This window comes from Sabethes cyaneus, chromosome 3 (genome assembly GCF_943734655.1).
Source record: "Sabethes cyaneus chromosome 3, idSabCyanKW18_F2, whole genome shotgun sequence".
In the NCBI taxonomy this organism is placed as follows: Eukaryota; Metazoa; Arthropoda; class Insecta; order Diptera; family Culicidae; genus Sabethes; species Sabethes cyaneus.
The window spans coordinates 16,110,124-16,130,632 of NC_071355.1; the positions used below are offsets into that span (position 1 = coordinate 16,110,124).

Sequence of the window (20,509 nt, forward strand, 5' to 3'; positions counted from 1 at the left end):
TTAGCTAAGCTTACCGTTCGCTAGAAAGGACATGGCGTTTACAAACCTGTACAATCGGTTTCGAGTCGAAAAAACAGCCACTGGCAGTCTGGGGCGTTTAATGCGGTTTGATCAATTGTTGAGTGCCTACGTTTAAAAATTATTAATTTAATAAGAACAGGTTTTTTTTTTAATGATTAGATCTTAATTGCTGTTCCCCGTACAAACATGAAACAATTTTAATCTCAAAATTGATTTCATTCATCCGTCACGCAATCGTTTTGTTAAACATAAAGTTAGCCCCAGTTAACAAACGGTGCAATCGGTAGCAATATGTGGAAACGAATGGTTGTTCAGTGGGTGTTGCTATTGTGCATGGCAATAGGCTGTTACAAAGCCCTAAGCAGCAAAATTGAGTTAGAACTACAACGGTATGTACAGAACTACGGCTTTGACGTGGGCAACGCCACCGGTTTGCGAGTTACAAAATTCAATCGTACAACGCCAGTTCTGAACGGTACCATGAGAATTTTTAAAAACCTGGATAATAACTATAAGGTGATAGTTTCAAATTATTATTATTTGGTTCCTTTCGTTAACAAGTCGTCTTATTCTCAGTGCTCCATTAGAATAGCTTCCAGTCGCCTTGGTAACAATCAGTTCAACGATTACCCGATATCTTGGACGGAACAACCCTTCTGCGACATGATGAAGCGAGCCTACAGGGATTATCAGTTCGTATTTCTAAATCATTCCAATTTGCCTCAGGTAACGGAGGACGGACTGTGTCCATTTCCAGCGGGAGATTATTGGTTCAAAAATGCCGTTTTTCCCTCATCGACTGTACCTAACTTCCTGCCGGATGGCTATTGGAGAATGACGATCCTGATCACTGGTGCTGGGAATGCAAGCGTTAACATTTATGCTCGCGTTAGACATACACCAGTTTAAGTACGAAAAGACAAATATTTGTTATCGATAATGAGCAATAAATCATTACTTACCGGAATTGTCATAGATAAATCAGCAAAAAGCTCAACCTGATCAGCCAATATCGTGCTGGGCGATATTGGTTGATTAGGTCAACCCTGTGCGTATTAATCTTCCAATAAAATCTGTTCACGTAAAATTCATAGTTTAGTTTTAGATTAAAGACGCAGCCCAGACGTTAGAGTTGAACTCTCCATCGTCAATTGCGGTTGAGGGCCATTCGGAAAGTCAAGGCTGATTTCAGCATCATGGATTGTGCTTTGGCGCAAAAACTGAACACTGACCGCTGTACTGTACGGTGTATCCGTCTCGGAATGGCTACAAGTGTTACTGAGCAAATGGGGAGCCCAACAGAAGCCTCAAACAGTACCCAAAGGTTAGAATCTGGTGACGATACGCTTCAGAGAAGGCCGATTTCAACCAAACCCAGGCGGTAAATTCTTCATGCTCTGGCCTCTGGCTCGTGGCAGGGTTTGTAGCAAATTCGAGATTTGGAGGTATTGGAGATGGGTTCGTGATAAAGGGCATCCGTATGAAAACCAGCGTTTTGTGATGGAAATGAATTCGGAGATACACAGAGGTAGGTATCTAACCAGGCGGATTTTGCCCTTCATTAAGTCCCATGATAGCCAGCCGCAGTTTCAGTTTGCATGTTACAATGGACTTCAGTTCATCTAATAAGAGCTGAGTGCACCAGATTGTTCACTGGTTCATCCAGTATTGAAATACTGGGGGATAATGATGCGAAAGCTGAAGGTGAAGGGAGCAGTCATCAGCCACATTGGTCAGATGAGGAGTTCTAGATGCCGGCTGGCCGGGGCCGTGACTGGGGAGGGTGTGCAGCGGCTGACGAGCGGTGTCAGCAGTAGGGTTTATCATGCAATGTAACATAATCTGCTCTGTTTCATCCTTAGAAACTGTTTCAATTGAAAAATTAAACAATGCGAGACATTTTCCGGGACTCCTAGTAATCCGGGAAAAACCGTTCAACACCCCTATTCTGTATTTCGAACGGGTTTGTCTCTCGTTCGAAACTGGCATTTCGTTCGAAAAAACAGCGCCTCGAACGAAAGATCTTCATACGAAGAAACAACTCGAACGAAATATTTGCCAAGTCGATCGAAATATTTCAACTCGTTCGAAATACAGAATATGGGTGCAAATCTGGGACAATCCCGCATAATCCGGGACGTCTGGTCAGCCTGCCTTACGCAGTTTTGTTTAGATTCATCTACCGAATTTCTGTTCGATTTCTATCAGCCAGGACGAACAGAACCGTTTCTATAGCCGATTCAGTTTGTTCTGGTTTTTCTCGCTTTTTCGTAAAGTTTTTCAAAATGCAAACTCTATTTTTATTTATTTATATCTAAAGACATTGGATTAGCAATAATTTAGAACCGTGTCCCATTTCGAATTTTATTGCGGCGTACATGTCAACAAATGAGTCATCTGGATTAACGACACTATTTATTAATAAATCTATACCGTTCTGACTCAAACTTCGAACACTTAAGTCATACTGAAACTTTCTTCAAAGTAAAATGTTCGAAAACATCTTTATTTTACCCCCATGAATTGAAAATTTTAAAAATGAGGATAAAATGTTATTTTATAATGAAAAACACTAAAAAGTTACAGTTCGGTTTTGATTCAAACTTCGAACACTTTCATGGTCGACATTTAAAGCTCGAATATTTCAGTCTCAGACATCGAACACTTGTATTACTTTGATAAGTATTAATGTTTTTAGTGTCACTCAACTTAAATGAGTGAAATTACAACCTTTTTCTAAACACTGTCTTTTTAAATCCACCTAACAGTGTGATTTAAAACTTTTCACTCAATAATTAGGTTCAATCCATATTTCTGAAGGCAATTGCTAATATTCTCGAACTCCATGAACTACATCTAAAGGAAGTTTACTATCTTCAGCTTATCAATGCAGAAAATTAATTTTCCCGAAGGAAAACCCGGAAAAACCGGATATTATTCATTGCTGTTCGAAGTTTGAATCACTTCTCAAAACGTGATTCTAACTCTTTCATTTATCCAATATCATTGAAATAATGCATGAAATATTGTATTTTAACTATGCTTTAGTACATAAATACTTTGCACTTATCTATTGATCACGTAGTTGGAAGGTTCTAAATTCTAAAATTGGCAAAATAATGCAAACGAAAAAACAGCTACTTTTGCACGAAACGCTAAGAGTAAGCGAGCCAAGTGAAAATCTGAGTTCTTACATTTTTCCAGAGCCTGCTGATTTCTTACAAGGAGTCCTACAGTTCAATGTCATACCTCACCGGATAGAGGACATTCTAACGAACACAGTGGTGTATAACAAGCATAATATTTGATCATATTAGCGATACTAACGAGCATTTTATTCTGAAGTGTTCGAAGTTTGAGACTGTTCTAAGTTTGAATCAGAACGGTAATATGATATAGAAAATTCACCTAATATTTTGATCTGTCATCGTGGTTTGCGACTCTGACACAACATGTTGAACATGTTGGCAAAGCCTCAATTCATCGATATTCCTAGACAAAATTTTCGAAGTTTGGACAGGAATGGTGGCCTCATGGCGAATCGCTAGGTGAAGAAGTGATTGTGGGCGCAGGTTAAAACTGTCTAGCATTACGGTTTACGGGTCGATCTGTCAAACTGTCCGTATCGTTCATAAATTTCGGGTTCGACGTTCGAGTTAGCACGAACCCATGTTGATTTATGAATTCGCTATAAGACGCTCCAAAAACTTTAGTCAATATCGATATGTTCTCCATCCCTAGAATTGATTAATAATCGACGTGCGACATTTGGTTTTATGTATTCTTGCCCTGAGTGTCGCAACAAGAATAAAATCCAATGTCGCACGTCGATTATTACGGTTTTCAACTGCAACAGCAATGTCTAGTCGGTGTTAAATCAGACCGAACCAAGTTACAAAACTCTGATTTCGAGAAAAATGCGTTGAAAGTTTGCCGTTCTGTATGGTTTATATGTATCAATCATTCGAAACCATCTACAGTGATATAAATCCGTATTCGCACGGCAGATTTAGTTTTTCTACATTCGAAAGTTTAACAGAAATTTTAGGGACATGTTATTCAAGTAAAATCATAGTGTCAGATGTTAATTTTAAGGTATGATATCTGATTTTGGGAAAATGGTTTTTATTTATCTGAAAAAAATATTATAAATTAGCGTATGAAAAAATCCACTCAAATCCATATTCATACGGGCTTCGAATTAACAGTTCTGATTTCTCAGATGTAGCTTAATTTCAAAGATTAGCATTTAGTATGGTATCCTTTGGTCATTGCAACTGCGTTTAGTCGTTTTGGAATGCTGTCTACCAGTTTTTCCGTGTATTCGGTGGGAATTTGGTCCTATTCGTCCATTAAATGTTTTCTAAGATCGTTTTTGTTAGAAATTGGATGACTTCTAACTTTTTTGTCGAAATATTCCAAAAGGTTTTCAATGGGATTGATGTCTGGAGATGTTGTGGTAGAGTATCAATAAGTTTTGAGCAGTTATAAAGTAACCATGTGGGTTTCTTAAATGCTTTGTGCTATGGGTCATTGTCTCGGTAAAACTTGAACCTCTGACTAAACCCCATTTTGTTGGCACTTGGTTTCAAATTTTGCTTTAAAACATCTAGATAGACATTTTGATCCATTATGCCATCATCGATGAAGACTAAATTCCCAACACCTTTAGCCGTAATCCACCCGCTTACCACCACTCCACCCCAGCCGTGTTCCATCACTATCAGCTTTTTCACATTTAGTTCATCGTTTGGCTTTTCCCAATACAAAACGACGACCATCTGAACCAAAGATGTTAAATTTGAATTCATCTGCAAAAATAATATCTTATTGAAAAGAAAGCTATCATCTTTGACTCATATGGTCGTCATTTTTTATGGGAAAAGTCAACCGATGAACTAGGGAAACTGTGGGTAAAATGAACAGGGAGGGTAAAATGAACAGGGGGGGGAAATGAACAGGTAGCCAAATTCCCAGTAAATCGATTAAAATCTATTCCAAATCAATAGGTATTTTCTCCTAGAAGTATTTTAAGCTGTTTGAGACAATATGTGATGATCATGAGCTTTCTTGAGCTTTCTTTGAAGTTTTATTTTCCATTTATCAGCAGCCCCGATCTAATTAGAATTCAAGCAATAAAAATGATCGAGTCTCCCGAAAAATGACGGAAAATGACCGAGTGCTGGAATATGATGCGAGTTGAAAGTCAAGCATTGTATGAATGGGGCGAAGATACATTATGTTAAATTTAAGGAGTCCCATTTTAATTCCAACAGTTCTGTAGATTATCTACGGTTTTTGTAGAATAATGATAATGTAAAATAATGTTTAATTTGCCTAAACTGCATGTTAGCTTTAGTTTTCTGTGACATGTTCATTTTACCCACACGAAAAAAAAATCAGGCTCGAATGTGACGCTTTCGAAAATATGAATTTTTTATAACAAATCGTCCTTTTTTTAAACATCTTTATATATTGCTAAGTGGAATATGAATCCAGCTTTCAATTCATGTAGTGCGTTCAGCATTTGGTTGGTTCCTGGGGGAGCACATGGCGAAATTGCTAAGGGTGTCCATTTTACCCCCAGTTCCCCTAAATGTAAAAAAATTGAAAGCGATGGTCAAAAAAACGGCTAGGGTGGAGTGGTGGTAAGCGGGTGTATTACGGCTAAAGGTGTTGGCAATTTAGTCTTCATCGATGACATAATGGATCAAAATATACGAATATGGATTTGAGTGGATTTTTTTATACGCTAATTTATAATATTTTTTTTAGATAAATAAAAACCATTTTTCCAAAACCAGATATCATACCTTAAAATTAATATCTGACACTATGATTTTACTTGAATAACATCTCCCTAAAACTTCTACCGTGCCGTACGCACACGGATTTGTATCACTAGTCATTTGTAGTCTGATTCTAATCAGACTACAAATGACTAATGATACAAATCTACATACAAGTGATACAAGTGATACAATTTTACTCTAGTAAAATTGAGCTTGAAAAATTCTTGATTGTTTGCTGTCATTAACTCATTTTTTTAATTGCTCTTGCAATTCAGCTACCGTTGTTAAAAAAAACTATTTCTCGTTCTAAAAATAGAATTGACAGCATTGCGCAAATTGGCTATTTAAAAGTGCGCAAAAGCCTCTATTAAGCTTCATTCTAAACCCAAATCATAGTTCAGCCACAGGTTGAATAAAATCAGCTGTAAAAACGTTTGATCAGCCTGAAATTGTTACTTGGGATGTACCAAACTTTTAATCAACCCGGTAACAATGTGACAGCTCCCATACTAATCAAACGTACCTAAAACTGCTGGTTCATGGTTCACGACAGATGTTTGAAAGCGGCGTAAATAACGAAGAAAGAGTTTATCATCATTTGTTTTGGCAAAAAAAATCCCTTGTGCATATGAGATCTGAATTGGTTTATTATTTCAATAGAGTATTTTACGAACTGACAATATTATATCAAGTACCAAAACGTTTCCGTGGTAATGACAATAGCAGCATAACTGGTTCTTCTGTCATAATAACATGCTCTATTTGGTTCTGTCATATAACAGTGTGTTTTTTGTACAACTGCAACGATCTCTATTGCTTGGATTTGCTCTTGAATTTTGCTTAACTTGTTCTGTTAACGACAAAATCGATCCAGCAATCATGAAAGAGCATTTCATTTTGAATTGCGCAGCGGATAACTTTTAATGAAACACGCAATATTCAAATACTTTAGAGCAGACAACTCGTACACAAGAATGACAATCTTGTAATAAATACCGCTTTTTATCTTGTAAACAAATCAATCAAACAACCCACCAAGAATTCAAACAGTTTTACCGAAAACATGAAATAATGCTGAAATAATTAATACGCACTTTTCAAATCGTTGTCCAGACAGCTTTTTGCGTTCACATTTAACGTAACAAAAATTAACATTTCCTTTGGAAATCGAAGGTGCGTCAATTTTGACTGGCACGTAAAAACGATCGTCGCGACATTTTTGACACTGGCGGGTGTTATGGCAAACTGTTAATAACTGTCACTTTGTTACGGGGTAGCTTTTAATCGACAGTGTTCGAGCAAACAAATATTACACCGTTTCAGTTGCATTCTTCGAGCGGTTCGAATCTCGGCTTTGACGGCTTTGACAGTTCGTGCGGGTGCAACGGCGTATTTCAATTTCACTGTTTTTTTTAACCGCCAACGCCAAGCCAAGAGCCAACCCTAACTTAATTATTGCAAGTTCTATTGATTCTCTGTTCGTTGTGCTTGTAGATTTGTGAATCCAACGCGTAAATTATTTATTCAGCATGGATAATCCAGAGCCTATCTTAATTGAAATTGCCTGTTCCAAAGGGTAAATTCACACTAAAGAGATTCGCTTCAAAAAGAGATTATATTAATTTTATTTTTAACGTACAGGTTCAACAAATCCGCCCCCTCACCGGAGCTCAACCTAGCGATACACTCGTACCTGTCGGAACGCAAAACCCTTCCGAAGGATCATGTCTTCCGTGTCAACTATCCCAAAGTAGAGAGCGTTATGATTTGCAACGAACTAACGGCCAGTACACCGCGAACCGATCTTCAGCTGTACTCGTACCATCTGTGCGACGGCACCGGTGAGGAGGAAACCGTTTCGCAAGATGGAGAAGAGGTTCAGATTGCGAGCCACTGGTTGCTCCCGGCAAGGGAGTACCACGGCCTCTGGGAAAGTCTGGTTTACGAGGGTACGATGAAGGAGGATTTACTGAGCTTTATGCAAACTACGATGCTGTTTTCTAGGAAGAATGTCAATTCAAACCTGGTGGCGTGCAATCGGTTGGTAGAGTAGCGTATTAAAATTAGGAAGTTACTTAGTAGATTGTTTCTTTTTTAGATTGGTTTTACTGCATGGTCCACCTGGTACAGGAAAAACTAGCCTGTGCAAAGCGCTTGCTCAAAAGTTGGCAATTCGAATGATCGATCACTATCGGCATGCTCATTTGATAGAAATAAACAGCCACAGTCTGTTCTCGAAGTGGTTCTCCGAAAGTGGCAAATTGGTGCAGAAAGTATTTAGTCAAATTCACGAAATTTGCCAGCAGAAAACAGCTCTGGTATGTGTTCTAGTGGATGAGGTGGAATCGATCGTATTTGCCCGGGAGTCGATCTCAAACAATGAACCAAGCGACAGCATTCGAGTGGTCAATGCTGTCCTAACACAGCTGGATCGTATTCGCAAATACCCGAACGTTTTCGTGCTGGCCACGTCCAATCTCACCGGTAGCATCGATTTGGCTTTCCTGGACCGAGCGGATATTGTGCAGTTCATTGGCAATCCCACGATGCCGGCCATTTACGAAATCTACCGTTCTGCCCTGCTTGATCTGCAAAGCATAAAGATCATCAACGATAATGAAACAATTCCCCCGCACGCAGAATGTACGGACAATTCGACAGTTGTCAAAACGTTGCGGGAAGTCGCTCGGATCAGTGTCGGACTAAGTGGGCGCAGTCTAAGGAAAGTTCCGTTCCTAGCACACGCATTGTTCGTGAAGCAAAACGAAACAACATTGCTCAAGTTTCTCGGTGCCATGCGAAGCGCCGTACGGCGCATGAAAGCCGATAAGGGAATGCTGGATTCCAGAAATCATACAAAGCTGGCAAACAACTGTGAGAACGGAAATGGTGCCACAAACGGGTCTAGTTAATTTTTTGTTCTAAAAATGGTAAGTTTTTCTAGATTGTGTCGAGCAAATTGCCTTTATTTTCATTTGTTTAAACATTAGCTAAAGAAATTTCAAATCAAGTGTTCGTATATATCTACAAAAATAACTGTTTTTATTTTAGTTTTAGTTTAACTTGTTTTAAACCTCGCCTAGCGCGAATCTGATTCATGTTTTTGGTTTCCCGCATTTTTCGCTTCTTATAAATCTTCCGAATATGACTTGCTTGATCCTCTTTTACGCTGGCAGCTTCAGCAGCCGAGCTAGCAAATTCAGTAAAGAAACGTCTTCCTTCCTCCAAACGAGCACCACCGGGAAGAAAGAAGAAATTTTCTTTCCAATTAACTGGCTTAGGCAAACGACCGCCTTTTTTCTTCTTCTTTTTGCCGTCATCGTTTTCTTCTGCCGGTTCCGGAATGATTGCTTCGGCATTCTCCGTAGCTTCGTCCTTCATATCTTCATCCTCACTGGCCGATGACTCATACTTGAACCGAGCCATACTGAAAGCTGGTTTTTCAGCATCCTCTTCTTCTACAGTTTCTTCTTTCTCGTCCACTGGATCAGCATTTCCAAACATCGAAAGCAGGCTGAATCCCCCGCCTGAGGAACTTCCGATCATTTCCTTAATATTCCCCGAAACTTTGTAGAATTTTTCATCGGAGACTTTAAAGTCATCGGCTGGACGATCTACCTGTTTCCCTTGAGCAACCTCTTCTTCTTCTGCTTCTACCTTCTCTTTCCTGACAGCTTTTTCGGAAACATTACTCTGTGCTGAAGGGTCATACCGTTGCATTACCATTTTGTCCTTTTCCTCGCCTTTAAATTGTGACCTGTCCTGAATGTCCCTTCCTGTTACCTTGGAGAGAATTTCCAGCTGTTTTTTCCGCTCCTGATTGTTCGATTTTCCTTCATTCTTAACTGAAACGGATTTGTCCGTTGCCACACTCTTCCTTTTCTTACCATCCGTAGTTTCATCAGCGAGAAAACGTTCATCTAGTTTAAATCGTGCATCACCGTAAAACTGAGTTTGCATGTCGAACAAGCGCTGACCCTTCTCAGCTAAAACAAAAACGAATAAAATCAATTATTTTGTCAAAAAAAATCAAGTCTAACCACTCACTATTATCCCCCAGTTGCTTTCGAACGGAGAAGTTTCCCTTGAATCCGTCCCCCTCATCGGCCTCATCATCAAACAGTGCCAATTTGTTTCGTTTACCAGCCGGAGGTCCGTCCGGTTCCTCAGCATCATCAAACAAAATCTTCTTCCGACCGCTCGCTTCTCCCGTGCCAGCCAGGGCCATCTTAATCGCCTGCTTCTGTTGCTCGTACGAACTCTGCAAGCTAGTCAACCCTTTCTTCCGTTTCTCATCCGCCTGGCGAGCCTTCTCGCTCAGTTCCTTAGCATCCTGCTGAAGCTTCCTCTTGCGACCCTTTTCAATCACTTCCTTCACCTGACCGGTGATGGGAACAATTTTCAGCTTGCCATGCTCGAGGTAGGTTTCCTGATTCCACTTTCGCACCAACTGATCTTCCTCGCTGGGTTTTGTGGCGGTTCGGTTGACCACCGCTCGGACAGGTGCCGCAGGTTGCTCGTCCTCACTTTCCGAGCTGGATTCCGAACTAGACGACGATTCCGCCGTCTTTTTGAGCGTCGGCAGCACCGGAAGCGGTTCAGCTTCCCTCTGCTTTTGCTTGGTAGTCTCTTCATTTTTCCGGTATGGATTCAGACGCTCATTGGTCGCTTTACTCGCTTCCGCTTCCTCTCGTTCTCGCTTCAGCCGATCCAGAAAGGACTCCTTCGCTTTAGACACGTTCAAATAAACACCTTTGTATGTTTCCTGTCGAAACTCATTGATGCAGCGCCGAACGGATTGCTCGTCCAGTTCGATATTAACGAAAGCGAACGTATCAACCGATCCAGTCAGCGGATTTGGTTTACTTTTCAAATCGATTGCTGACACCGCACCGTAGGCAGAAAACTCCTGCTCCAGCTCTTGCTCGCTGGTTCCGGACGGGATGTTTCCCACGAAAAGTCGTTGCAGTGGCATTTTGAATTCTCGCGTTTTCACACAATTTTAACACTACCACATTGCACGCACGTTAAAATCGTGCAAGAGTTTCATTAAATTTTGTGATTGGCTAAAGTAAATAAATCGCCAAAACAACTCACGTGCGTTTGACGTTTGTTGCACCGTGGCTGCACGGGCTGCACGAATTACACCGTAAAAGCTTTGAGATAATATCGATAAATGGCGCACATCGATAATATCCATAATATCGTTAAGGTGCAACACTATGTCGTGGACCCCCGTTCGTTTGACCGTTTTTCTTTCTGAACACTTTTTAATTTGAACCCCGCTGGTTTGCACGACGTGTACATTAAAAATGGTTCAAATGTCATTCTCAACAAGACATCATTTGCTCATGCAGATAATGCACACAAACACGGTTTGTTTGTACTGATCTAGCATGTTTAATCAATTTCACATTCCGTTTCCCAACAAATACGATAGAAATAAGATTGGAGAATGAAATATTCGCTGCTTGCAACTGCCAACTAAATCAAACCACCTAAACAATAACAAAGAACAGGGAGCCTCATAAAAGTTTCAGCATATTTAAGGTTCCCAGTTGTTAAAATTAAAAACTAATCCCGTTAGTTTGCATGAGGAATCGTTCGAATTATCGGGGTTCCACAGTATTTATACATCTACACCAATACAGCAAAGTTTCGTTAATTGGTGGTTCGTTAATTGGGCGGTTCGTTAATTGGGCGTTCGCTAATTGGGTTATGTGACAACTTGAATGTCAAAATTGTATGGAATTTTCGAGTTTAGAATTTTCTAACAACTGTCAGTCGGCCCAATTAGCGAATCAGCTGGAGTGCAGTCGTGGCCCAATTAACGAATTCAGGCTGTACCAGATTTCTTCAAAGGGTCGGACACTCAGCACATTGTGCCGCGGCACTCCAGAGATATCACGCAGCACACCTCCGGTTCAATTTTACATATGAAATGGGAGCATTGCCAGTTGTCAAAATCATCTCGCATGGTTGCCAGATCTATCAAATTATAACGAATTCAACAAATCTTGCAGTTCGGCACTTTCGGTACAGCATCAGTTCGGCTCGTTTCAAGCCGCCTAACATAAAAACGGCTGTGCCGAGTGTCCAATCCGTTGGATTTCTTAAAATTTTTCTTTCGATTTTTGTTCGATTTTCATGTAACTTAACCGTTATGGGTTATGCTGCAGACTTTATCCAGCTTTTTACGAGCCATAATGGCGGACGTGTTCGTAATATTTCAACAGCATTTTTGACATTTCCCTAATACATCGCACGTTTTCTTTCCGTACATTCCTTTAGTTTTACCGTGAACGCGCGGAAATAAGACGTGCGATGTATTAGTGAAATGTCAAAGATGCCGTTCAAATATTACGAACACGTCCGCCATTATGGCTCGTAAAAAGCTGGATTGCCTTGAAAAACAAGATTAACCTCAGCTCAGTCAACTAAAACTCCTAGAATGCTCCTAACTAGCAGTGTTGCGAAGCCCGCACTCGTGTGGTCTAATTTTCTCACACACGCGTACTCATTCTAACGAACACGCCGCCATAAGCATCGCCCTTTAAAACTTTCGCTCTTATTTCTTCATGCACTGCGATGAGTTTTTGCGCGTATGGGTTTAGCTAACAGCTACAGTTTTCGCTCGTCGTTGCAACCCGATCTGCTGATGTCGATTACACGCGAGGGCTCGCGCATCCGCCCGTGAGTAGAATCGAGGACGAAGATGACGAAGAATAAGAAAAAGTAATGCAAAATGTGTATCCCAGTGCGCCACAAGCCTCACGGGCATTTGATTCCCCACGAGTTTTTTGTCTCGGGAATAAGCTAGGTAGCAAGATGATGTGAGGATGAGCGTTCGCGAGTGTGTGGGTAGCAAAATATCTTACACAGCACCGGCGGCTGTTTCTTTTACGCCTGCGTGTGCGGCGTAAGTATTGAATGCTATTTTTCTCATACTCTTTCGCGTGTGAGTAGGCATGAGTGACTTCTCGCTCGATTCGCAACATAACTAGTGGGAATAAACCATTTTTCATTATCAGATTGCCTATAGCAGCAGAGGGGGCTTCAAATTTGTTTACCCATAAGTGTTCGGATGGGTGAAATGTTTCCAACTTTTTCAATTTAAATAAATGTAATTAGACCATTGCAAATAATTTCAAAAGTTTTTGTCACCCCCCCTTGGAATTTGGCTTGAAAAATCGAGGGGCAAAAAATAATTTGCAGGATATGAGTGAATTTTTATTCATAAAATCAATTGTCTGTAAGTTCTTCAGCCTGAAAAACTCGAAAAATGAGTATTAGTTGAGTTAATGCTTCTAGCACGAAACAGAAATGGAAATTCGAACAACGGAATTTCCGAAAATCAGCTGAAAAATTTTTCTTTCTTTTTGTCTTTTTTCGTAGTTTTTTGCATGGAAAATAAAATAACGTATATATTAAAAGCAAGAATAGATTTGGTTTTCACGTTTAAACTTTAAGTTTAAATGCCTAAAATCAATATTTTTTTTGTTCGATTAAAAAAATCTCTTTGTTTTTTTTTTTGGCCCCCCGGCCCCCCCGCTTCACTGGCCCAACACCGGAAGGACCAAAACTTTATAAAATATTTGTAATGGCCTTATGTTATGAATGTAATATTTAAATAAATGTAATTGTGTTTTAGGCGTAGTAAATGACTGAAGCATACAGGGTGCTCCACCTTTTATGTCGGTATGAAAACATTGAATTAGTTTAAGAAAAAACAACGGATTTCTATTAGTAATGCATTTTTATTTAGTTTGTTTCCTCAAAATTTTCTTGGTTTAGTTTTTGAAAATAATATCAATTAAGTGACCACCTTTGACCACCCAATTACAAATCGACTCCTTTTTCCGCGTTTTCCATTACCTTTTTGAGCATCTCGGGTGTTATAGCGTCGATTTCCGTACGAATATTTGCCTTGAGCTCGTCAATAGTTTGTGGCTGGTTGGTGTAAACCTTGCTTTTCAGATAATCCCACAAAAAGAAGTCCGGGTTAAATCAGGTGATCTGGGTGGCCCTGGCCAGTCAATATCACCTATTTTTGACACCAGACGTCCCGGAAATTTTCGTTGCAGAAATTAAATTGTTGAATTCGCAGTGTGGCATGGTGCACCGTCCTGTTGAAACCAGTAACTTTCTAGACCATTTTCGCGCATTCGTGGGCAGACATAATGAGCCAACATCCACCGATATCGATTTCCATCGACAGTTTCACGAAACTGGTCCTGAGCAACACTCTCTCTTACTGCTTCAACCAGTTCATTGGAACATCTTGATCTTTGATGAAAGGCATGTTGACGATCTTCTACTGTCCCGTGGTCAAAAAAATTCGACACGAAATGACGAATAGAATTGTCAGATGGTGCCTTTTTGCCGCGATATTTTTTCCGATATGCACGTTGAGTTAACACAATGGAACGACTATTTTCGATGTAAAGTGTCACTATTTCAGGGCGTTCTTCCGGTGTGAAGCGATACATGGCGAAAATTGTACTGAAAAGGCGTTTCCAAAACATATCTAATGAAAGAAATCGGTTGGTAAATGTAAATGCTATACAGCGTTTACATACCGACGTAAAAGGTGGAGCACCCTGTAGTAAGTCGAAACGTTCGCTCAGAGTGACTATATACAGAGTGGCGACATGGCATCCCAAAAGTATGCAATGCTCTAGCAAAGCTTATTTTCTTTCTCTTTCCTGCATACGCGTTGCATTGGTCGTCTGCTCGATTGGAATGACACTGACAGATAATTATCATTCCAATTTTTACATAGTCGCCACTCTATATATAGTCACTATACGTTCGCTGAAAACATTTTAATTCTTATTTCTCACCGAAAAAGTCAACAAGAATAACATATAGAATTTCACGGTGACGAACCCCAACAATTTATCCATTCTTGATCGATTTTGAATCTTCCGTAAATCCGGATCTCCTGGAGCATCTTCCAGATTCAAGACAAATTTGTACAATTGTCAATAAAACCAAACAGCATTCAGGTATCCAAATTCATTAAATCACTCCTTGAGTTGATTTTCATGCAGTTTGAGTCCATTTAACGAGTTGTCCTCGGAGGATTTCCAGTTGGACAATGCTTCATTTCTCTTCATTTGTCAGTAGGGCACACTTCAGAATGAATAGCGTTTTTCATCTAGGTCGAGGCGTAGAAGATTTTCCGATAGATTGATGCAAAATTATTGAAAATCGCGTTATTAACTCTTTTCGAGATGGATTTTGTGGAATGAAACCCTATCCAGCCAAACCTTGCCGTAAGACGTAATCCTAGGTCAAAAATCGAGACCATCGATGGAAAATTTGACATTAGGTCGTATGAATAAAAGAGTTAGAGCAAACTCTCCCATAAGATTTACACGTGAAAAAGCAAATCAAACTGGATCCGGATGGCTCATAACTGCGGCGAAATAACTGATATATCCACAGTCGATGATATGTTTACAAAAATCAACTGATTTTAAAATCATCATTTTAAATATTTGGCAACTTTATCTAAAAAAGCCAGGTCTCGGTCCCCCATTATCCCATGGTCCGGTCTGGCCATTATCTATAAATATTTATAAATATAAATATTATCTAGGTCCAATTTCAAGTGCAATTTTAAGACCAAATTCAAGTTTACTTTCAAGTGTACTTTGAAGTCTAATTGAGGTCCAATTTCAATGTTCCCTTTTAAAGCCAATTTCTATAAGTCTAATTTGAATTCCACAATCGATTTCAAGTGCAATTTCAAATCCCATTGAGGTCCAATTCCAGTTTAATTTCAGAGCAAATTTAAAGTTCAATTTCAAAAGCCCATTTAAGTCCGATATCATGTTCAATTTGATGTCATATTTTAACTCCAATCATAGTTTAATTTAATTCCAATTTCACCTCCGATTTCAAGTCCAATCTGGTACAATTTAATGGCTCATTTAAAAGCCAATTCTAAGTTCGAATTTTATTCAAATTTCCATCCCGATTTAAAGTCTAATCTGAAGTCCAAGTTTGTATTCGATATCAAGTTCAATTTCAATTCAAATTCAATTCTAATTTCATGTCTGCTTACAAGCCCAGTTTCAAGCCCATTGTGAGTTCAACATCTAAACTAATTTAATTCCAAATTATGTTCAATTCCAAGTCTAATTAAGTTCCAATTCATACCCTGTATGAAGTGCAATTTTCAGTTCAATTTTAAGTCCAATTTTAAATAAAACGTCACGTCCAAGTTCAAGCCCGATGTCAAATTCAAATCCAAATGGTAATCTAAAGTTCAATTTCATAAGTATAATTTCAAATCCAACACGTCACATCTTCCCTATAAAGTTTTAAGTAGAAAAGAGTTAATATTGAAACTCCAAACTTTGGAGTTTTTAGCCCAATCTGCCGAAATTTTAGCGATGAGTAAATTAATTGCGCAAAAAAGGTTCATCATCCTACGATAACTTGATAATTTTCGGTCCATGCTTTTGAGAGAAGGTGTTTCCCACCTTCTGTTTAGGTCTGGTCACGCCAGCGAAAGCAGCCCTAATCGAAGAGGAAAAACTCGTTATTTGTCATCTCCAAAGAGATTTAGCAAATAGGACAGATGTTAACCTAGAGTAGTACCTAACTGGTTTGATTGATTGCTCATCTTCATCTTAATTACAATCGAAATGATAAGATACCGGTCAGCTGCTGTGGGGTTGCAGCTGCCAATTTGAATCAGTCCACTTCACAATCAGTCACGATGTTGAGGGTACTTCTTTGGATGCTGTTTGCGGTTCAATCCTTGAGCTGGGCTGGAGTGTTGCGAACTGAAGATCAGCAGAACAATGAATCAGTGTGCCAGTTGGACGATTCGTTGCTTCAAGAAATTCGCAGTTATCAACCGATTGTGGAAAATATTTTCTATGAAATTGTACGCGGGCGTTTCGCTGGCAAGACTTGGGAAAGTGTTGCAGAGCTGACGGATACGTTTGGCCCACGTATGTCCGGGACAGAGCAACTGGAGAAGGCCATTGATTTTTCCATCGAACGTATGCGTCTAGATGGGCTAGAGAATGTGCACACGGAGGATGCTCCAGTACCGCACTGGGTTCGAGGCTATGAAAGTGCGGTCTTAGTGGAACCATTTTACAAAGAACTTCCCATTTTGGGATTGGGAACGTCCGTGGGAACTCCTGAGGGGGGAGTTTTGGCACATGCGGTGGTTGTCGAATCGTTCAAAGAGCTCGAAACGCTGCCTAAGGAAACAGTCGAAGGCAGGATAGTGGTGTTTGTTCCCGAATGGGTCAGTTATGGTGTGACTGGTCAGTACCGTAGCCAGGGTGCCTCGGCAGCAGCCAAGAAGGGTGCTGTTGCAGCTTTGATTCGTTCGATAACACCATTTTCTATCGGATCGCCACACACTGGAGTGCAAATGTATGAAGCTGGTGTGAACAAGATTCCAGTTGCGTCAATCACAGTAGAAGATGCGGAGCTGCTTTTGCGTAAATATCGTCGAGGAGAAACTTTGAAGTTACATCTAGTGATGGAGGATTATAACCTGGATCCGTTCGTTTCGCGGAATGCAATAGGGGAACTTGTGGGAACGGTCTATTCAAACACATCGGTTGTCGTTGTGTCCGGTCACTTGGACAGTTGGGACGTAGGTGTAGGAGCGATGGACGATGCCGGAGGTGTCATGATTTCGTGGAAAGCGTTGACGTATTTGAAAGCCATGGGTTTAAGGCCTAGACGGACAATCCGTGCCATACTCTGGACTGGAGAAGAGCAAGGAATGTGGGGTGGCAAACAGTACTACGAAGATCATAGGGAACATCAGGAGGATGAATTTAATTTTTTCTTTGAGGCAGATTTTGGCACATTCAATCCAACCGGGTTCGATTTTGTTGGAAACGAACAGGCTGGCTGTATATTCCAGGAAATTGTGAAGTAAGGACAACTAGCTGTAAACTGTTGCTGTATGATTGATCATATGATTTTCAGGCTAATGGCGCCGTTTAACATTACCAACTTTAGGGCAACCAGTGATGCAGGACCAGATATTTCCTATTGGGTTGGTGACGGGTTTCCGGCAGCTGCTTTCATTAACGAAAACGAAAGATATTTTTGGTAAATCTGGGAGATATTTTGTAATGTTAGAAACAAGTAAAATAATTTACAATGTTTTTGCAGGTTCCATCACACAGAAGGCGATAGCATGCTTGTGGAAAACTCAGAAAGCTTGGACAAATGCGCCGCAATTTGGGCAGCCGCAGCTTATGTTGTGGCTGATTTGAGTCTTTCAATGCCGAGATCTTAATCTAAAAACAATGGTTAGTTTCGGAACATTAGAAACCATAAGGCAAAAGGCATGTTCTCTCACCCTTCATATAATTCTTCGATTAATAGGAAACATCTGTCAATTTATAAACAAATAAATAAGCTTATACTAAATAACCTTGCATTTTAAACATATCAGAAATAAAGTAAAGGTCAACTCATTGAACACTGTGAAAAAATATGATAACTGCAATCAAATGATGTCAAAGTTTGTGTCATCACGAAATCAATCCGTGTCGAAGAAAACAGCAGGGGAAGTTGTATAAAGAAAGGACACCTTTTCTTATTACGTGAAGAAAAATTGCTTAAATCGTTAAATTAGAAACCAGAATAATCCGGGTATTTTATATATCACTCGAAAAGCTCTCTGTTGTGTTCCTCCCAGTTCGACGAGACAAAGATCTCGGTATTGGAACGCTCAAGTCAGCCACAACGTAAGCTGCAGCCGCCCAAATTGCAGTGCATTTGTCCAAGTTCTCTGAATTTTCCACTAGCATGCTGTCACCTTCGGTGTGATGGAACCTGCAAAGACATTGTGAATTATTTTACTCGTTTCTAACATTACCAACTATCTTCACCACACTTACCAAAAATACCTGTCATTTTCATGCATGAAGGTAGCGGCCGGAAAACCATCGTCAATCCAATAGGAGATATCTGGTCCCGCGCCACTTGTTGTCCTAAAGTTGGTGATATTTAACGGTGCCATCAACCTGAAAATTATATGATACAATTTCACTCAATTCACAAATTGAAAACTTCATCCTTACTTCACAATTTCCTCGAATATGCAGCCGGCTTGTTCGTTCCCAACAAACTCGTATCCGATTGGGTTGAATGTACCGGAATCTGACTCAAAAAAGAAATTGAATTCGTCCTCCTGATGTTCCCTATGATCTTCGTAGTATTGTTTGCCACCCCAAGTTCCTTGCTCTTCTCCAGTCCAGAGTATGGCACGAATTGTCCGTCTGGGTCTTAAACCCATGGCTTTCAAATACGTCAATGCTTTCCACGAAATCATGACACCTCCAGCATCGTCCATTGCTCCTACGCCTACATCCCAGCTGTCCAAATGACCTGACACAACTACGACTGATGTGTTTGAATAGACCGTTCCCACAAGTTCCCCTATTGCATTTCGCGAAACGAACGGATCCAGGTTGTAATCCTCCATCACTAAATGTAGCTTCAAAGTCTCTCCTCGACGATATTTACGCAAAAGCATTTCCGCATCTTCTACTGTGATTGACGCTACTGGAATTTTGGTCACACCAGCTTCATACGCTTGCACTCCAGTGTGCGGCGATCCGATAGAAAAAGGGGTTACCGAACGAATCAAAGCTGCAACAGCACCCTTCTTAGCAGCTGCCGATGCACCTTCTCTACGGTACTGGCCAGTCACGCCATAGTTGACCCATTCGGGAACAAACACCACTATCCTGCCTTCGACTGTTTCCATAGGCAGTGCTTCAAGCTCTTCAAATGATTCGACAACCACCGCATATGCCGAGATTCCCCCTTCAGGAGTTCCCACGGACGTCCCCAATCCCAAAATGGGAAGCTTTTTGAGAAACGGTTCCACCAAAACCGCACTCTCATAGCCTCTAACCCAATGCGGTACTGGAGCGTCCTCCGTGTGCACGTTTTCGAGACCATCTTGACGCATACGTTCAATGGAATAATCAATGGCCTTCTCCAGCTGTTCCGTCCCAGCCATACGAGGACCAAACGTATCCGTCAGCTCCGCAAGACTGCCCCAAGTCTTCCCAGCGAAACGCCCGCGTACAATTTCATGGAAAATCTTTTCCACAACCGTTCGATAACCTCGAATTTCTCGAAGCAGTGAATCATCCAACTGGCACGCCGGTTCGTAGTTCTGATCCTCGGTTCGCAATACTCCAGCCCGGCTCGTCGATTGAAGAACCGCCAGCAGCAGCCAAAGAAGTACCCTCGGCATCGTGCGTGACTGATTTTGGATTGAACTGATTTACAGCTAGCTGCTGCTGCCGACCGGTAGCAGACGATCGGTATCTTATCATTTAGATTTTAATTAAATTGAAGATGGGTAATCAATCAAACTTGCTGCTACCGTCTGTGACGTTTGCTCAATCTCTATCGAGATGATGGTTTCTTCCACCCTGAGGATGGTAGATTTGATCATATTGAAGGTTGTATTTTACGACTGCACTTTCGCATAGATTGCATAGCTGCTAGTGCAACAAACATTAGCTATTAAATTAATTTTACTAAAAATGTTGCAATTTAATTCCGGTCACCCTTGAGAGGGGCACTTAATTAAGGATTTGCGTGCAGTGACATATAGACAACGCGTTTCTTAACTCAGCCGTCCGGTTCGGATCAGACGCTGTTATTAGCCACTCCAAACG

At 40.5% G+C, this 20,509-nt stretch overlaps 4 protein-coding genes across 4 annotated transcripts; 2 read left to right on the forward strand and 2 right to left on the reverse strand.

Moving 5' to 3' along the window:
- Positions 1–7,342: 7,342 nt before the first annotated feature.
- Positions 7,343–8,725, forward strand: LOC128739308 (pachytene checkpoint protein 2 homolog). The gene is made up of 3 exons (XM_053834786.1): positions 7,343–7,389; positions 7,455–7,853; positions 7,912–8,725. Exons 1-3 carry the CDS (start codon positions 7,343–7,345, stop codon positions 8,723–8,725), a joined length of 1,260 nt encoding a protein of 419 aa, XP_053690761.1.
- Positions 8,726–8,770: 45 nt separating this feature from the next.
- LOC128742668 (probable RNA-binding protein CG14230) lies at positions 8,771–10,852 on the reverse strand. The gene is made up of 2 exons (XM_053839096.1): positions 9,861–10,852; positions 8,771–9,799 (listed from the first exon to the last, which is right to left on the reverse strand). Exons 1-2 carry the CDS (start codon positions 10,786–10,788, stop codon positions 8,856–8,858), a joined length of 1,872 nt encoding a protein of 623 aa, XP_053695071.1. The 5' UTR covers positions 10,789–10,852; the 3' UTR covers positions 8,771–8,855.
- Positions 10,853–16,545: 5,693 nt separating this feature from the next.
- On the forward strand, positions 16,546–18,102 carry LOC128739309 (carboxypeptidase Q-like). The gene is made up of 3 exons (XM_053834787.1): positions 16,546–17,732; positions 17,787–17,912; positions 17,976–18,102. Exons 1-3 carry the CDS (start codon positions 16,546–16,548, stop codon positions 18,100–18,102), a joined length of 1,440 nt encoding a protein of 479 aa, XP_053690762.1.
- A 364-nt stretch (positions 18,103–18,466) lies between these two features.
- LOC128739311 (carboxypeptidase Q-like) lies at positions 18,467–20,079 on the reverse strand. The gene is made up of 3 exons (XM_053834788.1): positions 18,893–20,079; positions 18,710–18,835; positions 18,467–18,644 (listed from the first exon to the last, which is right to left on the reverse strand). The coding sequence occupies exons 1-3, from the start codon at positions 20,077–20,079 to the stop codon at positions 18,467–18,469; spliced, it is 1,491 nt and encodes a 496-aa protein (XP_053690763.1).
- Positions 20,080–20,509: the final 430 nt, after the last annotated feature.

Coding starts and splice junctions, on each gene's coding strand:
- LOC128739308 (XM_053834786.1), top strand. CDS start 7,343: ATGGATAATCCAGAGCCTATCTTAATTGAAATTGCCTGTTCCAAAGG. Junction 7,390..7,454: donor GAAATTGCCTGTTCCAAAGG/GTAAATTCACAC, acceptor TTTAACGTACAG/GTTCAACAAATCCGCCCCCT. Junction 7,854..7,911: donor AACCTGGTGGCGTGCAATCG/GTTGGTAGAGTA, acceptor TTTCTTTTTTAG/ATTGGTTTTACTGCATGGTC.
- LOC128742668 (XM_053839096.1), bottom strand. CDS start 10,788: ATGCCACTGCAACGACTTTTCGTGGGAAACATCCCGTCCGGAACCAGC. Junction 9,800..9,860: donor AAAGCAACTGGGGGATAATA/GTGAGTGGTTAG, acceptor TTTTTGTTTTAG/CTGAGAAGGGTCAGCGCTTG.
- LOC128739309 (XM_053834787.1), top strand. CDS start 16,546: ATGTTGAGGGTACTTCTTTGGATGCTGTTTGCGGTTCAATCCTTGAGC. Junction 17,733..17,786: donor ATATTCCAGGAAATTGTGAA/GTAAGGACAACT, acceptor TATGATTTTCAG/GCTAATGGCGCCGTTTAACA. Junction 17,913..17,975: donor GAAAACGAAAGATATTTTTG/GTAAATCTGGGA, acceptor ATGTTTTTGCAG/GTTCCATCACACAGAAGGCG.
- LOC128739311 (XM_053834788.1), bottom strand. CDS start 20,079: ATGCCGAGGGTACTTCTTTGGCTGCTGCTGGCGGTTCTTCAATCGACG. Junction 18,836..18,892: donor ATATTCGAGGAAATTGTGAA/GTAAGGATGAAG, acceptor TATAATTTTCAG/GTTGATGGCACCGTTAAATA. Junction 18,645..18,709: donor GAAAATGACAGGTATTTTTG/GTAAGTGTGGTG, acceptor ATGTCTTTGCAG/GTTCCATCACACCGAAGGTG.